Source organism: Megalobrama amblycephala, linkage group LG22 (genome assembly GCF_018812025.1).
Source record: "Megalobrama amblycephala isolate DHTTF-2021 linkage group LG22, ASM1881202v1, whole genome shotgun sequence".
NCBI lineage: Eukaryota > Metazoa > Chordata > Actinopteri > Cypriniformes > Xenocyprididae > Megalobrama > Megalobrama amblycephala.
This window is the reverse complement of record NC_063065.1, coordinates 7,860,659-7,883,385: the sequence shown is the minus strand read 5'-3', so window position 1 is coordinate 7,883,385 and position 22,727 is coordinate 7,860,659. Positions and strand designations below refer to the sequence as shown.

At 35.5% G+C, this 22,727-nt stretch overlaps 3 protein-coding genes across 6 annotated transcripts in view; all 3 read left to right on the top strand.

Moving 5' to 3' along the window:
• The window catches only part of grnb (granulin b), a 12,964-nt gene extending 11,014 nt beyond the window's left edge, over positions 1-1,950 (top strand). The window contains exons 15-16 of the mRNA XM_048175462.1: positions 38-274; positions 1,448-1,950. Of these exons, the coding sequence (XP_048031419.1) occupies positions 38-274; positions 1,448-1,561 (351 nt within the window). The 3' untranslated portion in view covers positions 1,562-1,950. The remainder of the gene's footprint in view (positions 1-37; positions 275-1,447) is intronic.
• Positions 1,951-2,736: 786 nt separating this feature from the next.
• Positions 2,737-17,176, top strand: LOC125258494 (mitogen-activated protein kinase kinase kinase 14). 4 transcript variants are annotated; one of them, XM_048175458.1, is made up of 15 exons: positions 2,737-2,952; positions 3,981-4,159; positions 7,028-7,097; positions 7,198-8,299; positions 9,197-9,331; positions 9,753-9,882; positions 9,961-10,089; positions 10,170-10,274; positions 10,357-10,520; positions 12,541-12,691; positions 13,215-13,892; positions 14,009-14,100; positions 15,516-15,630; positions 16,475-16,581; positions 16,678-17,176. In XM_048175458.1, exons 2-15 carry the CDS (start codon positions 3,997-3,999, stop codon positions 16,879-16,881), a joined length of 3,345 nt encoding a protein of 1,114 aa, XP_048031415.1. In that variant the 5' UTR covers positions 2,737-2,952; positions 3,981-3,996; the 3' UTR covers positions 16,882-17,176. The 4 variants fall into 4 exon arrangements, with proteins under 4 accessions (XP_048031415.1, XP_048031417.1, XP_048031416.1 ...); XM_048175459.1 differs by lacking the exon at positions 2,737-2,952 and adding an exon at positions 2,979-3,108; XM_048175460.1 differs by lacking the exons at positions 16,475-16,581; positions 16,678-17,176 and adding an exon at positions 15,739-15,798.
• Positions 17,177-17,340: 164 nt separating this feature from the next.
• Positions 17,341-22,404, top strand: arf2b (ADP-ribosylation factor 2b). Its single transcript, XM_048175463.1, has 5 exons — positions 17,341-17,465; positions 18,478-18,633; positions 18,882-18,992; positions 19,124-19,248; positions 21,342-22,404. The coding sequence occupies exons 2-5, from the start codon at positions 18,486-18,488 to the stop codon at positions 21,501-21,503; spliced, it is 546 nt and encodes a 181-aa protein (XP_048031420.1). The 5' UTR covers positions 17,341-17,465; positions 18,478-18,485; the 3' UTR covers positions 21,504-22,404.
• Positions 22,405-22,727: the final 323 nt, after the last annotated feature.

Sequence of the window (22,727 nt, the reverse complement as noted above, 5' to 3'; positions counted from 1 at the left end):
GTTTATGTGCTCTTCTCTGATCTTTCTTTCTCTGCAGGCTGTGTGCTGTGAGGACCATGAGCACTGCTGCCCACAGGGCTACACCTGCAACCTCGAATTTGGAACCTGCGATAAAGCGTCCAGCGTGCTCAGTGTTCCTCTGACACAGTTACAAACGCACACTGACACGCATTTAGAAGAGGAGGAGCTGTGTGACGCGTCCACACGCTGTTCAAAGACCCAGACCTGCTGTAGACTATCAGACTCCACATGGGCCTGCTGTCCATATAGAGAGGTATGAAATCCAATGATTGTTTTTCTATGATGTCTGATATTATTAGTGCTGCTTGCTAAAGTAAACATCACTATCACTATCACTATCACTGTTACTTATTTTTATTGATTTGTTTACTGATTTTTTTTAATTTTATTTCTTTATCTTAATTTTACATTTGTTTGTGTTGTTTATTTATATTTTATGTATTTTGTTATTTATTATTTATAGTGTTTTTTTTTTACTGAAACTTTTTTTTTATGTTTTATGTATTTATTTCCTTTCCCAAATTGTATTTTTGTATTTATTTGTTTTTGTTTTTTTTTACTGAAATGTTTCTTTGTTTTTTTTTTTTGTTTTTTGTCTTTACTTAATTTTATTTATTGATTTGGTCAAGTAAAGATGAAAAAAAAAAAAAAAAATATGAAATTTATTTATTTCTATTTTTATTTATTTGATTAATTGTTATTTATAGTGGTTTTTTTTTTACTGAAATATATTTACTTGTTTTATTTATGTAATTGTTTATTGTCTTTGCCAATTTTTTTTGTATTTGTTTTACTGAAATTTGTTTTTGTTTTAATTACTTTTTGTCTTTACATGACCAAATAAATAAATAAAATTTAAGATGAAAAAAAAAAATTAAATAAAACAAATAATAAACATATTGCAGTAAATTTTATTTTTGTATTTAATTATGGATTAAAAAACATATATATATATATATATATATATATATATATATATATATATATATATATATATATATATATATATATATATATATATATAATGTATGTGTATGTATTTAATCCATAATTAAATACAAAAATAAAATGAGAAAGATAATTACATAAAACAATAAAATTTCAGTAAATACAAATAATAACCTAATAAAAAATTAATTGTTTACTGAAATTAATATTTGTTTTTATTAGTTGATTTTTTTTTATACATATTTATTTATATTTTTAGTTTTGTTTTTGTCTTTTATTTATTGTTTATTTGTTTACTGAAATGTATATTATGTTTTTTATTTATTTTATTTAATGAAATGTATTTTTTATTGATGTTATTTTTATTTATTGTGTTGACTGACATTTTACATGCATGCAGGAAGTGAAACCAGTTCTACTAATAGCTATCTTCACCGAAGTATGCAAACATTTAAAAGAGGTTTTTCTCTTTTTGTAGGCAGTGTGCTGTAAAGACATGAAGCACTGTTGCCCTACGGGATACAGTTGTGACCCGGAAGTGCACGGTTGCACTAAAGCATCCACAGCCACCTGGTGGGATAATTCTCTTTGAGTGAAAATCCATAGACTGACACTGGATCACATGTCCATGCATAACACAAGTGCACATCCATACACACACTCAGCACTCAGACATGTTGCATAAAGCATTGCTTTTAAAGAAGCCCTCTTTGGACAAGGGACTGTGCATCATGTTTTTCTTTAATATTTAGTTTTTACCAGAACAAACACATACAGAGCCTTATGCTTAAGCAGGATACACTGAGAAACATTTTAGTTTTTGATTTAAATCGATTTTGTTAAGGGAAACTGACAACAAAACCAAGGCACATTATCAAAGTTATTATTTCACTTTAAAATCTCTACATGTACTCAGTTGCTGAAGATGTCAGAGTGACTATAGAAGTGATTTCAGCAGAATTAAAGTAAATGATATCTGAAGTCCATTGTGTGCATTGTTAGAGGATGTTGATTTTATGCATTTTAAATTGTATTGCCGATTACAACACAATCTAAGAACAGCTACTGAGAATCAAAACTGAATGTATCAGCAGTGAACTAAACTTAAAACACCAGTCCAATACATCAACCACAAAAGCAACTTCATAATGACTTTAAAATCTGATAGAACAAATTTTAATCTGTAAAATTTGTTCCAGAATTGTAAATGCAATTGGCCTGTGATGAGAAATTAACCCTATATTTTACTTAGAGGGTGTTAAGTGTCAGGGTTCACTCAGAATTATCTGCTGTTTCCGTTGTAGGTTTCATTTGAAACGTTTCAAGTTGTCCGCAAGCATTTTTAAAAGTTTTACAAATTACTTAAAAGTGTTTATATTCAAGTGCAAGTGTCATTCAACAATTAATTTTGTGATTTTTGTCTTTATCTTATTTTAAAATTTACTGAAGGGGCAAATAAATTTGCTTATTGATCGCCTGTGATACAATGAGGTTGATTTTGATTTTTGGGATTGTCCTTTTTTTTTCCTCCGTTATTTGTTGAAGTGGATTTGTTTGTTTTTGTTTAATAATTATACCAGGAAAAAAACACTGAAATTAAATACTTTTAAAATAGATTGCACGTTGACTCATTCGTGTCTCCTCAGACTGTTTTGATAAACTCTGTCTGGTTTCCATGGTGCGTGTTGGCAGATCCATCTCGGCAAAGTGATTGAATTTTTACCAGTATTGGAATAGGCATGTAAATGTCTTTAACCAATCAGAGAGGCTGACACAGATTTTCCAAATAGCTGTTGCTTGATGGTCTCATGTTTCACAGCTTGCGTGTGTTTGAGGTCTCACTCAGACCGGCTAAAACACGTTACCATCGACTGAAGCCATACAAGAGTGAAAAAATATTCATCAGCCAAGTGTGTTTGACGAAGGAAGAAAACAAGAGAAAGTTTGCAGATTTCCAGAACCCTGTCCCGGCTGATTTTTCTGGTATGTTGACATTTTGTCTAGAGAACTTACACAACAACACCTGACCGGAACAACTTAGTATACCGGTGTAAGCTGAGTTAAAGCGAGTAGGTGTGTAAAAATAGATAACAGCTAAATCAAAATGCATCTGCAGGACCATTCAAACGTTTGGAGTTGGTAAGATTTATGTTTTAATGTCTCACCGAGGCTTTATTTATTGGGGTAAAAATACAATAAAAACAGAAAAATTGTGAAATAATATTACAATTCAAAATAACAGTTTTCTATTGTAATATATTTTAAAATGTAATTTATTTCTGTGATTCAAAGCTGAATTTTCAGCATCATTACTCCAGTCTTCAGTGTCACATGATCCTTCAGAAATCATTCTAATATGCTGATTTGCTGCCTAAGAAACATTTCTAATTATGATCAATGTTGAAAACATTTGTGCTGATTAATATTTTTTGTTGAAACACTTTTTTTCCAGTGTTCTTTAAAGAAAAGAAAGTTCAAAAGAACATATTTACTTATCTTTTTACTGTCACTTTTGATCAATTTAATGCATCCTTGCTGAATAAGTCTGAAAACAACTTTTAACTTGTAATTCTTGCATAACTATCCTGTTGTGTGTTGATTATGGAGCTGATAGGTGTGAATGCTTTATGTAATGAAGGCATTCTGAGCATGTGTGATGATGTTGAGGTACGAATGAACTAAATCACTGTATGAAAGTTTGACTATACAGCAAACACTAAGTGGAAATCAAATTTCAATGGAGATGGTAAAGAGACTGACAAAAATTGCAAGAATGTTGGGACTGATAAATGATCCGGTATGAGAAAGTGTGAAAGGGAGAGACTGGGACAGCTGAAGGGAAGCGAGAGACACGCAGCTTCAAACGTGCCAAAATGTCACTTCTATTAATACACCCCAGCAACTGCTCTCCAATGAACACACTATCTTAGAGTGTGTTTGTATCAGGAAGTGTGAAGAAAGTGATGCCCCTGTTATCTTACCGACCTCCATTTTTGCTTATTTTTTTTTAGTTGAGACGACAGAGAAATGGCCATACCGACCATGTCTCGCTCCAGCAGGCTTACAGAAGTGTCTACACTGGTTTATCTGGATGAAGGGACCTCGACGTCAGGCACAGAGTGTGGAGAGGCGCCTGAACTTCAGCCAGTGGGTGTAGAAGACACTAGAATATCAAACATCATGCCGAGGGGTGAGAGAGGACAGTCACTTTAAAGGGTTAGTTCACCCACAAATGAAAATTCTGTCATTAATTACTCACCCTCATGTCGTTCCACACCAGTAAGACCTTAGTTCATCTTCAGAACACAAATTAAGATATTTTTAATGAAATCTGAGAGCTTTCTGTCCCTCCATAGACGGCTACGTAGTAACACTTTGACGCTTCGAAAAGTTTATAAAGAGATCGTAAAATGAATCCATATGAATTGAGCGGTTTAGTCCAAATTTTCTGAAGAGACTTGATCGCTTTATATGATGAACAGATTTCATTTAGGATTTTATTCACATATAAACTTTGATCAGCGAACATAAACAGCTCAACCGTACTTGCTTGATGCGTGAGAACAAATCTCAATCATTCCTGCGGAAGCTCAAACTTGCTGCGTAACGCAAGAATGAACCTCATTGGTTCTCGCACACGTCAATCAAGCATGCTTAAGCTTCTGTTTACCATCTGATGTGTGAGTTAATGAATGTTTATATGTGAATAAAAGCCTAAATTAAATCTGTTTAGTGTATAAAGCGATTGAGTCTCTTCAGATAATTTTGAGTAAACCGCTTAATTCATATGGATTAGTTTTACGATCTCTTTATGAACTTTTTGAATTGTCAAAGTGGTAGTTGCATAGAATGTCAATAGAGAGACAGAAATCACTCATATTCTATTAAAAAGATCTTCATTTGTGTTCTGAAAATGAACAAAAGTCTTACGGGTTTGGAACGACATGAGAGTTAGTAAATGATGATGGAATTTTCATTTTTGGATGAACTAACCCTTTAAAGGTTAATGGGTTCAAGAAAGGATGTCAACCACTTTTTAGACAGAAGGGGATCTTATATTCTTAAAAAATGAACTTTCTTCCAAGATCTGTCTAGTAGTGTTGTAGTATTCGAGATCGGTCTCGAGACTATATTTTTTGAAGGTCTTGTCTCGGTCTGGATTACATGTACTCGGTCTTGTGTCAGTCTCAGACTGAGGGTACATTTACAAGACAACAATGTACTATTTTGCTTTAATTTATTTTTATGTCTATTTCAGTTGTAATAATTTTAGTACTAAAACTTATTTTATTTCAGTTAAGCCACGTTTTCACCACAGGAACTTTCCCTAGGAACTAGGAACTTTGGGGTGGTATATGTTTTTACCACAGGAACCAGGGTCTAAATGAAGTTCTGGGTAAAAAAAAATTCCCCTTCAGAATGTACCTGCTCACTAGGTAGTACCAAAGACTATTGAACAAAGTCCCTTTAAGACAAGTCATTTCACTCGGCGGCCATCTTTGAAACGCCTCTCGGGCATCCTGGGCATCATGCAGCTCCTATTTCTTTGAATGGGGAAACATCAAATTCTCCAAAACTGTTCGCCAACCTTACGATTAAATTTCATATTTGAAATCACCATTGAAATCTAACAACAACCGGCTCATAAATTTAGTTTCTAAACGCTCGAATCATGACCAAAAAAAACTATTTTTCATGCTGGATCAAGCTAATGCGCATGCGCAGACCTAAATGCGCGTCTCTTCGGAGGCCCGAGTCTGACTGTTTCTATAGAAACCGGTGATTCTAACGGCCGCTGAAGTGACGCGATGACTTTACCAGTCGGCGATTGGCTCTTATTTAGAAGGTGGGACTTATTCCGCCATATTACGCGTTACACTTTCTCCCATTCAAAACAATACGAGTGACACGTCTTGTGTTATTCTATAACACAAGGTTTTTTGGTCATGATTCGAGTGTTTAGAAACTAAATTTATGAGCCGGTTGTTGTTAGATTTCATTGTTGATTTCAAATATGAAATTTAATCGTAAGGTTGGCGAACAGTTTTGGAGAATTTGATGTTTCCCCATACAAAGAGATTGCATGATGCCCAGGATGCCCGAGAGGTGTTTCAAAGATGGCCGCCGAGTGAAATGACTTGTAAGGGACTTTGGTAGTACTTTTTCAAAGTTCCGGAACTTTCGGGGTGGGACTTGGGCGCTGAACATGCTGATTGGTTGAGTTCATGCAGCATTTTGATTGGTTGACTCCACAGCATTTTATTTCAACCATAATTTTTTTAAAGTTTGTTGTGGTGTGTGCAGAGTTGTTTGCTATTTGAATCAACAATGGAGTTTAAAAAATATGACCGATAGACTGACGATGAGGTTCAGGCTTTATTAAGCTTATATGCGGAGGACGAAATCCAGCAGGAACTGGAAAGTCGCACGCAATCCTCCGTCACCAGACTATCTTCACGGTACTTTAGACCGCTATGGAAATGCAGCTAGCAATAGGTCTGGGGGAGAAAAAAAGCTCCTGGGACAAATTGTTCCGGGTAATTTTGGTGGAAACGCGGCTTAAGTTGCCAAAACAAAATTTAGAATTTTTGTTCAAATCTAATATTTTATCATGTTTTATTTTAGCTTAATTTCAGTTAACAAAAAATGATTTAGTTTTAGTTGAGGACGACCTATAATACCCCTTTTCACAAGATGTAGTATAAGTCTCTGGTGTCCCCAGAATGTGTCTGTGAAGTTTCAGCTCAAAATACCTCACAGATCATTTATTATAGCTTGTCAAATTTGCCTCTATTTGGGTGTGTGTCCCTTTAAATGCAAATGAGCTGCTGCTCCCGGCCCCCTTTCCAGAAGAGGGCGGAGCAACAGGTTGCTCAACAACATCAAAGCTGGAGAATCTCACGCAGCCAAAATCAGTCATATTTTCACGATATGTGCCTTTTAGCAATAACAACAGTAGACTGAACTTTTTGAGGTTGATTTGGATGGGAAGTTGCTGTCGAATTTATGTTTGTGTTAATATTCATACGTTTTAAGTTATATTTATGTGTATTTACAGGTGAGGAATATCAAACGTCTGGCTTTACAAGTACAGAAGACAACAATATCGAGTCGTGCATCAGCAACAGGTTTGCACAATGTGATGCTTTCCATTTACTTTCAATGAAATGACAGGTTTATGGTTCCATTTATTGATTTAACCGTTAGGTTTTCTGTGGTAATTCAAAGGTCAGATGCATCTAGTAAGAGAGAGAAGAAAGCTACATCCTGCTGCTTCAGGAAACATCACAGGAAATGCAGAACAGAGATTGAAGACATGAAGAAAAGAAGGGAAACGTATAGAAAATACAGAGCAAGAAAGAAAGGAAATGCTCCAGTCGATTCAGACCAGAAGAGCAACAGCTTCTCAAGATGCTCCTCAACACCAGAGCGTCTATCCCAACCTCAGCAGATTTCCCATGTGTGGGATTGTCCTCAAGATGTTGGCATTTCCCGTTTATGTCTTCACAGGCTGGAGGTTGACTTTCCTTCTACCTTTGAGTCTCGCAGCTCGATATCTGGCGGTGTGGAACCAAACTTGGACTCTGAGTTTGAGTATATTTACGCTGAGAGCATCAAGGGATGCGACTCTTCTTGTCACACTACTCCAGTTGACTGTAATACTCACAATACCCTTGTTAAAACTGATGTATGTAATGAACAAGACCCTGTATATGTCTGGAACAGCTTTGATGAAGAATCTGAAGATTTGTACGTCTCGAGTAACCTGCCTGGTTGCAGTATAGAAGCTACAGCAGGTTCTGGATATTCCTGCAATACTTCCAGGTTGAACGCTGATCACTTTGGGTCATTCATAGATGATTTTGACTTCAATTCGACTTGCATTTACACAGACTGGGATAGGAGAGCCGACAGCACAGAAACCGACCACCGTGACAGTCTCGTCGAGGCGGAGTGGGGTTCAGCTTCATCTAGATTGAACTACAGCTCTGAGAGTTCAGTCTACACCACAGACTGTAACACGGACAGACAAACAAGCAGCTCAGATTCAGACAGCTGTGGTTTGGAGGGTGTTGGCAGCATAAAATTCCCTGAAGTGTTTTTGCCAGGTTGCTTTGATGCTCTAGGTACATTTGAAGACATCACAGAAAGCGATTCCGAGTCTTCCATTTCAGGATTTTGCTCCAAACTGGAAGCAGGTGAACTGTGGGGCGTTGTGACTCAAACGGACCGTTGGCATTTCTCTGAATTTTTCGGTAAAATGGTTAAAGAAGTAACGCAGGAGAAAGACATGAATGTGAACGAGGGGTTTCTGTTCCACCCTAAGCAGGTGTGTGACTAAAGACAGTAATGCAGCTTGACAGTTAGACAAGATACAAATGTGAATATTTTATAATGCTTATGTACATAAAGTGGGCAAAATTATAAGGTATTGCCAGATTTTGAAAATGTAATCGTTCATTCTCATTTAGATAACCTTTGCCATATAACATTCACTTAAAGTTAATCTTTAATTGTTGTTTTATTTTTAATTTAGACAATCAATACAGCAAAAATACATTTTTAGATATTTTTTCAAACATATTTTAAACTATACAAAAAATATCTTTCAAATAATATATATAAAAAAAAAAAATTTTCCAATATGTTTTAGTTATATGTCCTCATATTTTGGGGCAATTTTTTTTATTGTCAGTCTAAATATATTTATATTCTCCAAAATATATTTACAAAAAACATTTAGCATTTACTCAAAATGAATTTTAGGATTGGAAATGTATTTTCTTGCTCATTGTAGTACATTTTGTACATATATTTAGCATATATTTTAAATATATTTTGGCTAGGGGACAAAATATTAAATATATATTATTAAATATAATAAAATTGATCTGAATATATATATATTTTTTGCTGTATGGGTTGAATTATACAATTATATTGTATAATTATGGTTGTATTATACAAATAAATTTATAAATTAAAGATGAACTTTTAAATGAGAAAGAATTTTTTTAAGAATTGTGATATCGGCCATAATTGTGAATATTTTATTACCAGTTCCTCCCACATGACCCAGTTTTTAACAATTTCAAAACAGTACAGTTCTGATCATTTTGTTAAATCTGAGGCAGGCAGAAAAATTTTTTATCTATCAATTTCATTATTTTTATTTTTTTCTATACAGTTATTTACAGCAGTTTTCATGGTGCACATTATTTCTTAGTTCCTCCAGGTTAAAAACTCAGAATATCGAGAGGGTCGTGAATATTCACTTCTCCGACACATTCAAAACGGGTCTTATGGAGACGTCTTCAGCATTCGGGACAAGCAAACAGGATTTACATGTGCTGCCAAGAGGGTGAATATCCATTTCTGACTTATATATTAAAATTACTTACACACTCTTAAAGGTTCTTTATTGGCATTGATGGTTCCATGAAGAACCTTGAACATGATCCATGGAACCTTTCCATTCCACAAAAGGTTCTTTATAGTGGGAAATGGTTCTTTAGAATTTTACAATGTTCTTCAAACTAAGAAAAATAGTTATTTTTAGAACTATTCACTGAAAGGTTCTTTGGGGAACCAAAAATGGTTGTTCTATGGCATTTCTGTGAAAATCCCTTTTGGAAGCTTTATTTTTAAGAGTGTAAGGCTAAATATCTCTGAATATTCTTGATTGGATGCAGTGTTTTTGGACAAAGTTGTTTTTGAATTGCATGAAAACCATTTCCTGTGATTATTTCCTAACTGATCCAATGCATTGCTCTCTTGTGAAGATTCCCCTTTGTAGTTTTAGGTGGGAGGAAGTAGAAACATGGAGCAGGATGGAGTCTCCTCGTGTCCTCCAGCTGTATGGAGCCGTGAGAGAAGGACCCAATGTGATTCTCTTCATGGACCTGAAAAGAGGTGATCACTTTTACCAGTGGAAGCCTCTAAAAATCAAGTCAACTCATATTTGAGCCAATCAGTTCTCTCTCTCTCTAGGTTCTTTAGCTCAGTTGCTGAGAGCTAGGGGTCGTCTCTCTGAAGAACTGGCTCTGTATTATCATTCTCAGGTGCTGCAGGCTCTCAAACACCTGCACAGCAGACGCGTCGTACACCTTGATGTGAAAGGTTTGTGGCACGTTCATTGCTATGGATTTTCAGTACAAGAATTCCCTGAGATCATTCATGTGTTGATTTCATGTATGTAGTTGACAACGTGTTGCTGTCTGAGGATGGCAGACAGTGTTTTTTGTGTGATTTCGGGCTCTCTGAGACGCTCAATCAGGGAGGATACAGCATCAAAACCTTCAGAGGTGACTACACACACACACACTCCAGCATGCATCCATGCCTACTTATAAAGAATAATAGATGCAGTGTGTGTGGTGTGTGCAGGGAACATTCTGCGTGGCACTGAGTCTCATATGCCTCCAGAGGTGGCGAGGGGCGACCCTCGCTCTGCTAAAGCTGACGTCTGGAGCAGCTGCTGTATGTTACTGCACATGCTCAATGGACACCAGCCCTGGACACGATACTATCCTCATCCCCTCTATCTGAAGGTGAAGTGAGCATGCAGTCTGTGTGTGTGCGCTGTCTAGTCACCTTATTAGACACAACCAGTCAAATTAACACACCTCCTCATTCTTAATTATGATCATTTTCTACATTTTAGAGAAATAGTAAAGTCATCAAAATTAAAAAAATAACACAAATGGAAATTTAATACATATGGAAAAGGAAATACACATGCATGTATATATTTAACAAAAATATATTATATTTGTTATATTTATATAAATGAATTAAATGTGTATACATGTAAATATTTCTTAAATAAATACACGTATGTGTGTGTATTTACATATACATAATAAATATAAACAGTAGACAAGCATATTATGTAAACAAACTTTTATTTTGGATGTGATTAAACGTGATTAATCATTTGACAGCACTAATATAAATATACAGAAACATATGTACATTATTTACGTATTATTTACATATACATTATTTATTTACATTGTAACAATATAAATATGTATAATATACTGTATGTAATAAATACATTTTTAATAAAATTTATATTTGTCCACAAACCTAATTTCACACGTTTAAGCATAAGATTTGGATCGAAATATGCTTAAGATAAAAAAAACCAAATATTTTTAACTCAAATTCTGTCCAAACTTTTGACTGACACAATATATTCATGCATAATGTGTGTGTTTTCAAGACTTGTGTTTTTCCTTTGACATATAACACTCACCTAAAGTTAATCTTTAATTTGTACATTTACTTGTTAATTTATACATTTACTTTAGGTTTTCATTTAGACAACCCATACAGAAAAAAAAAAATCAGATTTTTAAATTATATTTCAAACTAATATATATTTTTAAAAATATTTTTTTATAAAAATATATTTTGGCACAAATTTTAAAGGTCCCGTTTTTCGTGTTTTTTTTGAAGCTTTGATTGTGTTTATAGTGTGCAATATAACATGTGTTCATGTTTCGCGTGTAAAAAAACACAGTATTTTTCACATAATTTACTTATCTGTATACCGCTGTTTCCACTGTCATAAAAACGGGCTGATGACTTCCTTGTTCTATGAAGTCCCTCCTTCAGAAATACGTAACGAGTTCTGATTGTGCCAGCGGTTCCTGTGTTGTGATTCGACAGCTCTGAGCGAACCTTGCCCGGAAAGGTCACGCCTCTTACCATATCGTGGAGATGCATGCGCTCAGTGTTATTGTAAACATGTCTTTAATTTTACCCTATCAATTTGAGCCGGAATCAGACCCGGTGATTGGACTGCGGGATTAAAATAACAGCGTTTCGACGACATGGCGACAAACACACTCTACAAACGCAACTCTTGTGTATTCCTGTGGGCGGAGGTTAGTCAAAAAACTGTTTTAGTGACGTCATTAAAGAAGGAAGTAGAGGGATGTAGTCCAAACTGGCCGTTCGATGTAGGCGACTTCTGTTAAATAAAATATCTCGCTTGGCATTGAACTTTGAGCTTTAAAATTTTACAGATTTTATTTATACTCTAACAACAACATTACACACTAACTAAAGTTTGAAACATGGGATCACGAAGAACGGGACCTTTAATTTGAAAAAGCTGCAATGTTTACAACATATATTTGAAATATATATATTTTAAACAATTTTTAAATATTTTTAACAAATTATAATATCTGTTTTTTTTTTATTGATTATAGATTATTTATTGACTATTGATTGTATTCATAACATTAATATTTTATCATCAGTGCATCCCTCACTCTGTGACCTAGTTTTATCCAAATTTCAAAACTTCAAAACAAAACGGTTATGATTAAACCTAATTCCAGACATTTAAGCATATACGATTAAGATCAAAATACGTTTAAGATCATGATAAACATAAATTCAGTCAAAACTAAAATTCAAACAAACATTCTGTCCAAACTGTTGACTTGTGCAAATTGTGTTGACATGCATACTATCTGTGTGTTTCAAGAGTTTTGGTGCCTTGACTCTATATGCAGTCTGTGTAACTATGCTAAAATGTGTTACGATTATCAGATCGTCAGTGAGCCCCCTCCTTTATGGGAGATTCCACCTGACTGTGACCCCCTGACCTGTGATGTCATCAAGGGTGGACTGGTTAAGGAACCGGGAGAGAGAAACTCAGCATCTGAACTGCTGCAAAAAACTGTTAAAGCACTCAGAACAGGTTCGAAATGTTTTATGGTGATGAAATGTGTATAATGTAATATATGCAATGTCAACCAACTAACGTACACTACTGTTTAAATTTTTGGGGTTGGTAAGATTTGTTTTTATTTATGAAAGTCTCTTCTGCTCACCAAGGCTGCATTTATTTGATCAAAAATACAGTAAAAACAGTAATATTATTTAAATTCAAAATAAATGTGTTCTATCTGAATATATTTTAAAATGTAATTTATTCCTGTGATGCAAAGCTGAATTTTAGAACTTCAGAACTTCAGAAATCATTCTAATATGATGATTTGCTGCTCAAGAAACATTTATTATTATTATCAATGTTGGAAAACTGTGATAATTTTTTTTTTTTTTTTTTTTTAGGATTCTTATATAGAAAGTTCAAAAGAACAGCAATCTTTTATAACATTATAACTGTCTTTACTGCCACTTTTGATCAATTTAATAAATTATTAATTTAAAAAACTTTTGAGTTTGGTGGTAAAAAAGCACTTTATTTTATGCACATTTAGTATGTGGGCTCTCTGGGCCTGAAGCATCAGCCAAACAACGTTCAGCACCTCCATTCGAAGACGGGAGCTCTTCTGACCCATCCATCGCGAAAACTCCAGAATCTACCATGACAACAAAGCCTCCTAGCTTCCCAGAAGACCTCTCAGCACCCACAATCCACTGGGTGAGCACATGGAGACAGACGGCACCGAACGAGGATGATTCTGACTCGGAGGAAAGCGAGTGGGATGAGGATGCAGATATGAACAAACTAACAAGAGACAAGACGAGCAGCTGGATGGACAGATACTGGGGTGAGGAGGAACATAATGAGGAACGAGAGCTTGAATCTGACGAAGAGACACAGATCAACGAACATCTGACTGATGCTGAAGCTGATCATTTCTTGGAAAAGAGAGTTGTGTTTGGAGGATGTGGTGAATATGACAGAAGCCTTTTAGAGGAGTCAGAGAGCTGGGATGGAAACATCCGAAGCTTTGTGGATGATGATGATGATGATGATGAAGAGGTGGAGAGTGATTTGGAGAGTCTTCGAGAGCTGGGAAGCGATTGGGCACAAGAATGGGAACCGTTTCTACAGCTCCAGACACTTTATTGCCCGAAAGAAGCTCAGCTGCATAGTGAAGATGACAGCTACTCTGAGTCTGAGGAAGAGTCGGTCATGCTGAGGAAGAGTGGTGAGGGCTGGTTGTGTGTGAGCTGGATTTGATTGATTGCTTCCAGTTTGTATGTACTTTTATAGAATCAGTTCTTATTATCATGTATTTATAATTATTGTTCTTGGTTTGAACAGAACAAAAAGGCACAAGTTTACCTGATTCTCACAGACTGCAACCTCTCATCTGCACCAGCCGCTGTGACTCTGAGCAAGATCTTAGTGAGGAGGTGAACATGCAGTCATAATAATCATTTTTATTAAGGGGATAGTTCACCCAAAAATGAAAATTTGATGTTTATCTGCTTACCCCCAGGGCATCCAATATGTAGGTGACTTTGTTTCTTCAGTAGAACACAAATGATGATCTTTAACTCCAACCGTTGCCGTCTGTCAGTCTTATAATGCGAGTGAATGGGAACTCCATCTATAGGAGTAAAATAAACATGCACAGACAAATCCAAATTAAACCCTGCGGCTCATGATGACACATTGATGTCCTAAGACACGAAACGATCGGTTTATGTGAGAAACCGAACAGTATTTATATCATTTTTTACCTCTAATACACCACTATGTCCAACTGCCTTGCACACGGTATCCGGTGCATGAGGTGTGTATGCGCTCTAGGATTAGTCCACTTTCAAATAAAATTTTCCTGATAATTTACTCACCCCCATGTCATCCAAGATATTCATGTCTTTCTTTCTTCAGTTGAAAAGAAATTAAGTTTTTGATGAAAACATTCCAGGATTTTTTCCCACAAATGATCACCTTGTACGTGCTTCTGCTTCCCTATTCAACTTACGGAACGAACGTTCCGCCAGTTCCTTTTTTCCGTAAGTTGAATAGGGAAGGCGTAGGACATTCAGCGTAAGCTTTTTGAAGAATATGGAAAGCGGAAGCACGTACAAGGTGATATTTTGTGTTTATAAAGCATATACAGTTGTATTTTTTTCAAAAATGACTGATCATTTTGCTAGATAAGACCCTTATTCCTCGTCTGGTATCATTTAAAGCCCTTTGAAGCTGCACTGAAACTGTGTAATTTTGACCTTCAACAGTGGAGTCCATTGAAGTCCGCTATAAGAAGAAAAATCCTGGAATGTTTTTAAATTTTAAATTTTAACTTAATTTCTTTTCGACTGACGAAAGAAAGACAGACATGGGGGTGAGTAAATTATCAGGAAAATTTTATTTGAAAGTGGACTAATCCTTTAAACTACGCCAGAGCACGTACACAGCTCGCGCACCGGATGCCGTGCGCAAAGCAGTTGGACATAGTGGTGTATTAGAGGTAAAAAATGATATAAATAATGTTCGGTTTCTCGCACAAACCGATCGTTTCGTGTCTTAAGACATCAATGTGTCGTCACGAGCCGCAGGGTTTAATTTGGATTTGTCTGTCGTGTTTTATTTACTCTTATAGTCCAAGTTCCCGCTGACTTGCATTATACCACTGACAGACGGCAACGGCTGGAGTTAAAAATCATCATTTGTGTTCTACTGAAGAAACAAAGTCACCTACATCTTGGATGCCCTGGGGGTAAGCAGATAAACATCAAATTTTCATTTATGGGTGAACTATCCCTTTAAGGTGTATTTTGCCAGAAAATCAAATGAACCCCATGTTCTTGTTTTAAAGGACTCTGATGATTTAAGCTCAGGGGTCTTCTCCTCCTGCAGCACCGCAGATGATCAAAGCTTCAATGTGGATTGGTCGGTGTCAACTGATCAGACGCCTTCTTGCTACTTTGAAGGTAGGTCTCATCATCATTAAAGGATTAGTTCACTTTCAAATAAATTTTTTCCTGATAATTTACTCACCCCCCATGTCATCCAAGATGTTCATGTCTTTCTTTCTTCAGTCAAAAAGAAATTAAGATGAAAACATTCCAGGATTTTTCTCCATATAGTGGACTTCAATGGAGCCCAAAAGGTTGAAGGTCAAAATTACAGTTTCAGTGCAGCTTCAAAGGGCTTTAAACGATACCAGACGAGGAATAAGGGTCTTATCTAGCAAAACGATCAGTCATTTTCGAAAAAAATTCAACTGTATATGCTTTATATTAACAGATGATCACTTTGCACATGCTTCCGCTTTCCGTATTCTTCAAAAAGCTTACGCTGTATGTCCTACGCCTTCCCTATTCAACTTACGGAAAAAAACAAAACTGGCGCCGCATTCGTTCCATAAGTTGAATAGGGAAGGCGTAGGACATACAGCGTAAGCTTTTTGAAGAATACGGAAAGCGGAAGCACGTGCAAAGTGATCATCTGTTAATATAAAGCATATACAGTTGTTTTTTTTTCGAAAATGACCGATCGTTTTGTTAGATAAGACACTTATTCCTCATCTGGTATCGTTTAAAGTCCTTTGAAGCTGCACTGAAACTGTAATTTTGACCTTCAACCGTTTGGAGGCCATTGCAGTCCACTATAAGGAGAATAATAAGACCTTCATTTCATTTCGACTGAAGAAAGAAAGACATGAACATCTTGGATGAAATGGGGGTGAGTAAATTATCAGGAAAATTTTATTTGAAAGTGGACTAATCCTTTAAGTGCTTATGTATGTCATGTATTGATTTGTGCTGTGTGCAGGTCTTGGTGTGGATATATGGGTGGAAGATGTAAGTGGAGAGAGTTTAAAGATCAGAGAAAGGCCTCAGGTGAAAATCGGACACATTGCTGTGGGAATCAGTGAACAGGTGAGATTTTTGTGTGATGTAGGTTTTTAAGATTCTTTTCACGTTATTATAAGCAATTTGACTCATTTTTTAGTAATTGATAAAATTGTGTCACAGATATCTTTGAGGACCTTCAGTTTGGCCACCCTGGATGGGCGGCTGGTGTCTCCGGACACAGAAGTGTGCGAGTCGGGCATGTGGCTGCAGTGTGTCCCTGCTCCTGACGGCAATCCCAGCTGGGATTGGAGAGTCCGAGATGGGAAATTAGAGCTGCAAGAATATGATGGACATTCAGACACCTGCTCAACACTGGCACTCTAGCAAAAGTGACCACACAAACAAACAGAACTGGAGTTGTTTACATCTCTTTCTATTCATTTGCCACTTATGCATTTGTGTATTAACTTGTGTTGGATTGAATTCAATCCTAATGTGTCAAATTATACAATTACTTTGGCGCAAATGTACAGGTACATTGTAAATTTGTTATATTTATAGTTATTGTTATGAAGACAACACTGTTTAACTCTGTTAGTCAATATTAAAATATACACAGACACACCGTTTTAGAAAACACTCAATACTTATATATAAAATACATATATTTTTGTGCATGAAGACAAACGCTATTACAATGTAAACTAAGGCGTGTACTGTTACTACAATAGATCGGAAGTTCTTACTTCCTCATTTCCCAAATCCAACCGGATCTGTCGGTCGTTCTGATTGGCGCTCACTTATAGAAGGCGGGATTCTGCATTGTTCTCCTTATCTGATTGGATCGAATTATGTGGTGGGCGGGACCTGTCTAGCCGGTGCGTTGAGTTGCTACATACGCCATTTTGCAGTGACAGCGGTGCGCTACAGCAGTGGAGACATAAAGCTCGAGAAGCCCCGGTTTAGAGGTGATTTTATTTTGCTGCCATCGTGATAAACATGTTCACTTATTGATAATTACGTTAAGCTCATTAGTCATATATTTATCCGTTTTAAAATGATATAATCCGTCATTTGAAGTACCAGCTGGCTGCTCTTATCTTGTGTGTAGCTAGTCGGCTAATCTGCTAAAGATGCTTGGTCCATAAAATCTGTTTATTTAAGGAAAACGCGCCTCAAATATTATGTATTACTACTTAAAACTGTCTGTAAATAATCTTAAAATTGTTTGTGGTTAAAAGCTAGCTAATCTGCTATTATAACAGAGGTTATCGCTATTAGAATGTATTGTTAGTATTGTTAAATTAATCTTAGTTTTAAGTATTAAAGGCCTGGTTTCACAGACAGGGTTTAGATTATGCTAGGATTGGTTTTAGTTCAATTAGGACATTTAAGTAGCTTTTATAAACGTGCCTTAGGGGAAAAAAACATTACTGGTGTGCATCTTGAGGCAAAACAATGGTGATATATTTTAAGAGATTTGCTTTCAGTTAAAACAGCTCAAACATGCATTTTAGTCTGGGACTAACTTAAGCCTCGTCTTTTAAACTTTGGATTAAATATTGACTAGCTGTCAGTCTGCCACAGACTCTGTCCCATACACATCTAATGGTGTTTGTCCATTTTATTAGACATTTATTCACAAAATGTGCCTTATATTTTATAGTAAACAGCCATTTAAATGACATTAGCCTTATTTAGGTGTTATTGCATTGCTTTGAAGCATAGAGACTGTCTATCCCAGTTTCAAAGACCTTGTATATGTTGATTCATAAAAAATAAAAAGCTACATCTGATGTCACATAATATCAGACAATATTTTCTTCCTGTGAACTTTAAAATGTGACAGTGTATGAACATTACAGTGTGTTGTTTTGAAATGGTGCTTTTGAATTAAAGTCAAATGCATGTAGTATGTATCTTATGTGCTGTATAACCTGTTTTTAAATTGAAAAATATGTTTAACTCTTAATTTTGCAGTGTAAAGCATGGGGAATGTCTTTGCAAACCTGTTTAAGGGTTTATTCGGGAAGAAGGAGATGAGAATTCTCATGGTCGGTCTTGATGCCGCCGGTAAAACCACCATCCTGTACAAACTCAAGCTGGGAGAAATAGTTACCACTATTCCCACTATCGGTATGGCTGATTTTTTTTTTTTTTTTTTTTTTTTTACATCTGTTATTTGTTTTTGGCAGTGTTTGCTATCTTGATTTTTCACATGTTTCTCACAGTTTGACCTTGTGCATCATGTTTCACAAAGCTCTTTTGTTCTCATCTCAGCGTTGCCGTGTTCACATTATCTGCTTTGTTTTTCTGTATGCGTGTTGAATTTGTGTCTGTAATGTCCAAGCTTTATAGTTATTTTCTCCTCTTTTCACATGCAGGTTTTAATGTAGAAACGGTAGAGTATAAGAATATCAGTTTCACAGTTTGGGATGTTGGTGGCCAAGACAAAATCAGGCCGCTTTGGAGGCACTACTTCCAGAACACTCAAGGTAAACAATCAAAATGAGTGTATTTTGCTGTAAAAAAGAATTGATGCAAATTTGCTTGTAATGTAACAATGTTACAAAATCATGTTCAACAATTATTATTGTAATGATTTTCCTGATAATCCTGTTGGCAGGTCTGATCTTCGTAGTTGATAGTAATGACAGGGAACGAGTTAATGAAGCCAGGGAGGAGTTGACAAGAATGTTAGCAGAAGACGAGCTGCGTGACGCAGTCCTTCTCGTTTTTGCAAACAAACAGGTGAGCATCACTTATCTGCAGTATTGCCCATCTCTCCACGGCTCTTTGAAACAATATTACATGCAAATAATAAAAGCAACTAACCATATTGTCATGCATAGTCATGATGGTGAGATAAATTGTCTTGTCTGCTTTAAAAGAGAGAAGAAAATGCTACCCTTTTGTTGTTGACATCAAAATCACTGTGAAATTCAACTGGTCAAATTCAGAAGCTTGTCAATTTGGACAGGTTGCTTGACGTTCTCATCTTTAAAAAAGACATAAAGAAAATACAACCCAGACTACATTAAAAACAGGTTAATCCTCTGATACCCAATGCAAGTTAAATAATACTTTCACTAAATATAGGTAAAAAATGCACATAACAGTAGCTGATACTCTTAAGTTTTGGTGGAAAAAAATTGCATATCTTGCTGAAGTCGCACAAAATGGCACCAGCCAGCTGACACAATTAACACTTTGTAAATAGATAAACTTGTTCTAAAAGTAAGTATTTGACATCTAATATTTTTATCTTTTATTTCTAATCATCTAGTGATGGGGAAAAAGCTGACATGCCCTGAAATTTTGAACATAAGTAAATTTACTGTTTGGAATATACAGTAGTGGCCAAAAGTGACATCTGGAGGGAATTATTATTATATATATATATATATATATATATATATATATATATATATATATATATATATATATATATATATATATATATATATATATATATATATATTTTATTTTATTTATTTATTATTATTTTTTTTTTAATGGTGTCTTGATATCGTGCCCTGAAATTTTGAACATGCTTAAATTTGAGACTGTTTTTGGGATGTGCTATAGGGGTCCAACTCTTTTCAGTTCAATTCAGAAAGCTTTATTGGCATGACAAAAATAGAATTTTTGTATTGCCAAAGCATTAAAACAATAAAGAAAATAATTTTGAACACTTAGTAAAGCCTATGTACAGAAAATAATAATAATAAAACGAAATAAAAAACTATATATATTATATACACATGACTATATATTGCAAAAAATAATATAAAATTAAATAAATAGTAATAATAATAAATAAAAAAAGATTACGTAGTTTTCACTCAATAGAGCCTATTCGGTTATATACAAAAATTATTCAGTTTTTATCATTATTGTCTCATTGATAAAGCAACATGCATTTCATTTAAATGAAGAGCTATTAAAATTAGTACAATATATTTAAAATACACTTTGATGTAAATATTTATTATAGTATTTAAATTTTCCATGACTCCATCTTTACTGGTTGCAATATACAGTAGTGTCCAAAAGTGACATCCGGAGGGAATATTTGTTTTTTTTATGACTCTAAAATTTCAATTAAATGATTAAAAATTTATATTTTAAATAATATTTTAAATATGAGGGAATAACAAAACACTACACTTGGTTAAGGTATTTATCTGACAAAATTATGGCAAAATACAGTTTTATTTTACTATGCAAAAAAAATCCATCGAAAAACAAAAAGCTCAAAGGAAAAATCATACATTAACTACAACACAATCAGTTATAAATTTTTTCTTGGTTCTCTCGTTTTTGCATGTTCATAATGTCTTTGTATGACAACCTGGCCAAAAGCTGTTTGCACAATTTGCCGTGTTTCATTGCTTTATCACAAATAAAAAATTGGCTTCAAGCACAACTATGTAATATGATTACAAATTCATTAAATAAAGGGTAAAGAGATCAATTTCCCTAGGCTGGACATCACCTTTGGCCACTACTGTATTATTTTCAAATACATTTGTGCACTAAATTGTGTGGATACTTAGTGTATCAGAAAATAGTGGTGAAATTTTGCAACCTTGTTTGTGCAAATTTTGGCTTCCTAAAGACTTGTGTAAAAATATATATCTCATCATGAATATTAATGCTTGGGGGTCTGAGGTTTAAAGTAAAAAAGTACAATTTTAGAACTTCCTGCAGGATAAAATCAAGTTTGTCATTTAAATATGCTGTTTCATTTGAAAACATGGGTACGGTTCTGAATGCCATTTCATGTTGATTTTACGTGTATTTTTAAATCTCTGATTGTATTTGTCTCCTGTCCATCACAGGATCTTCCCAATGCCATGAACGCAGCTGAGATTACAGATAAACTGGGCCTTCACGCCCTCCGTCATCGTAACTGGTACATCCAGGCCACCTGCGCTACCAGCGGAGACGGGCTCTACGAGGGGCTGGACTGGCTCTCCAATCAGTTGAAAAATCAGAAATGAGCTAGTCCACAGCCTCCAAATCTGTGTGTGTGTTTGTTGTTGTGTGAATGGGTAGGTGTGTGTGTGTTTTGTGTGTGTGTTTGAGAGAGCGAGACACACACAGCTACAGTACTGACCCAGACTTTGACTGAACTCAGTATCCCATGTCCTCCCCCTCATTCGTTTAGGTTTGGGCATTGCTGATTCAGACTGTGTTTGTGTGTGTGTGTGTGTGCATAGTGAAGCGTTTATCTTTAGTATGCACGTTAGCAAGAATGTATCGTTTCATGTGTGTATGAAGGCTTTTCTGTCTGTTTGCTTGGTTTGGGAATGACCCCTGGCGTGCCTTTTATACACACACATCTCCTCTTCTCGTTCCACCTCACAAACTGTAATACGACTCTCGTTGTTTTTGCTCCATACTGCACCGTGCGTGGTTTTCACATGGCGAAGAAAGAACCAAGGTTGTCGGATATGAACCGTTCACTGCGATAACCGAATCACCTCTCCTCCGCCAGTATTACAGGCCTGCTGAATATACAACACACGTACACTTTAGATATAAAGCTTTAAATTGAGATTAAAAACCTGCCCTGTATCTTTAGGCAAAAAAATGCATTGTAACCTGTATCAGGTGAGGATCGATTCGCTCAGATTCCCCCACCACCACCACCATCCTTGATCGTTCTTTTTGAGTCATTTGAAAATCAGGCTGTTTTATTTTTGGCTCTTCAGGTCCATGTTTAAATTTGTGAATGTGTCCGAATGTGGGTAGTGGAGTCGTGGGCAGATCTCTGGTTTCCTACTGTACACTACCTGTTTCCAGCCGCCACACAGACCCCGAGCACAATCACAGACTGCTGAACATTCCCCCTACCACCAAATTGTTGGATTTGATTTGAATTAAAAACATCATATATTACATGTTTCGTTTTGTTCATTTCATGCATTCTGGAGAATCTTGTGGGTTGTAAGGTTTCAGACTGAATTTGAGATTAATTCAGTGTTCTTTTTCACAAAGATTAATCTAGAGTTCATCTAACTAAATTGTGTATTCTGGGTCAGAAGTTTCTTCTAAATCATTGGTCTTCAAAATGGCGTCCACCAATTTGTTTCTTATATATGCTTACTACTAAAGTTTAGCTAGACGTTTAATTGTTCCTCCCACATTAAAGTGAAATTCAACTGTATATGGCTGTGTACATCAGTAATGATTATTTGAATAGATTTGCAGCATCTTAACAA

Coding starts and splice junctions, on each gene's coding strand:
- LOC125258494 (XM_048175458.1), top strand. CDS start 3,997: ATGGCCATACCGACCATGTCTCGCTCCAGCAGGCTTACAGAAGTGTCT. Junction 9,883..9,960: donor CTTCATGGACCTGAAAAGAG/GTGATCACTTTT, acceptor CTCTCTCTCTAG/GTTCTTTAGCTCAGTTGCTG. Junction 15,631..16,474: donor GCCTTCTTGCTACTTTGAAG/GTAGGTCTCATC, acceptor TGCTGTGTGCAG/GTCTTGGTGTGGATATATGG.
- arf2b (XM_048175463.1), top strand. CDS start 18,486: ATGGGGAATGTCTTTGCAAACCTGTTTAAGGGTTTATTCGGGAAGAAG. Junction 18,634..18,881: donor TACCACTATTCCCACTATCG/GTATGGCTGATT, acceptor TTTCACATGCAG/GTTTTAATGTAGAAACGGTA. Junction 18,993..19,123: donor CTACTTCCAGAACACTCAAG/GTAAACAATCAA, acceptor TCCTGTTGGCAG/GTCTGATCTTCGTAGTTGAT.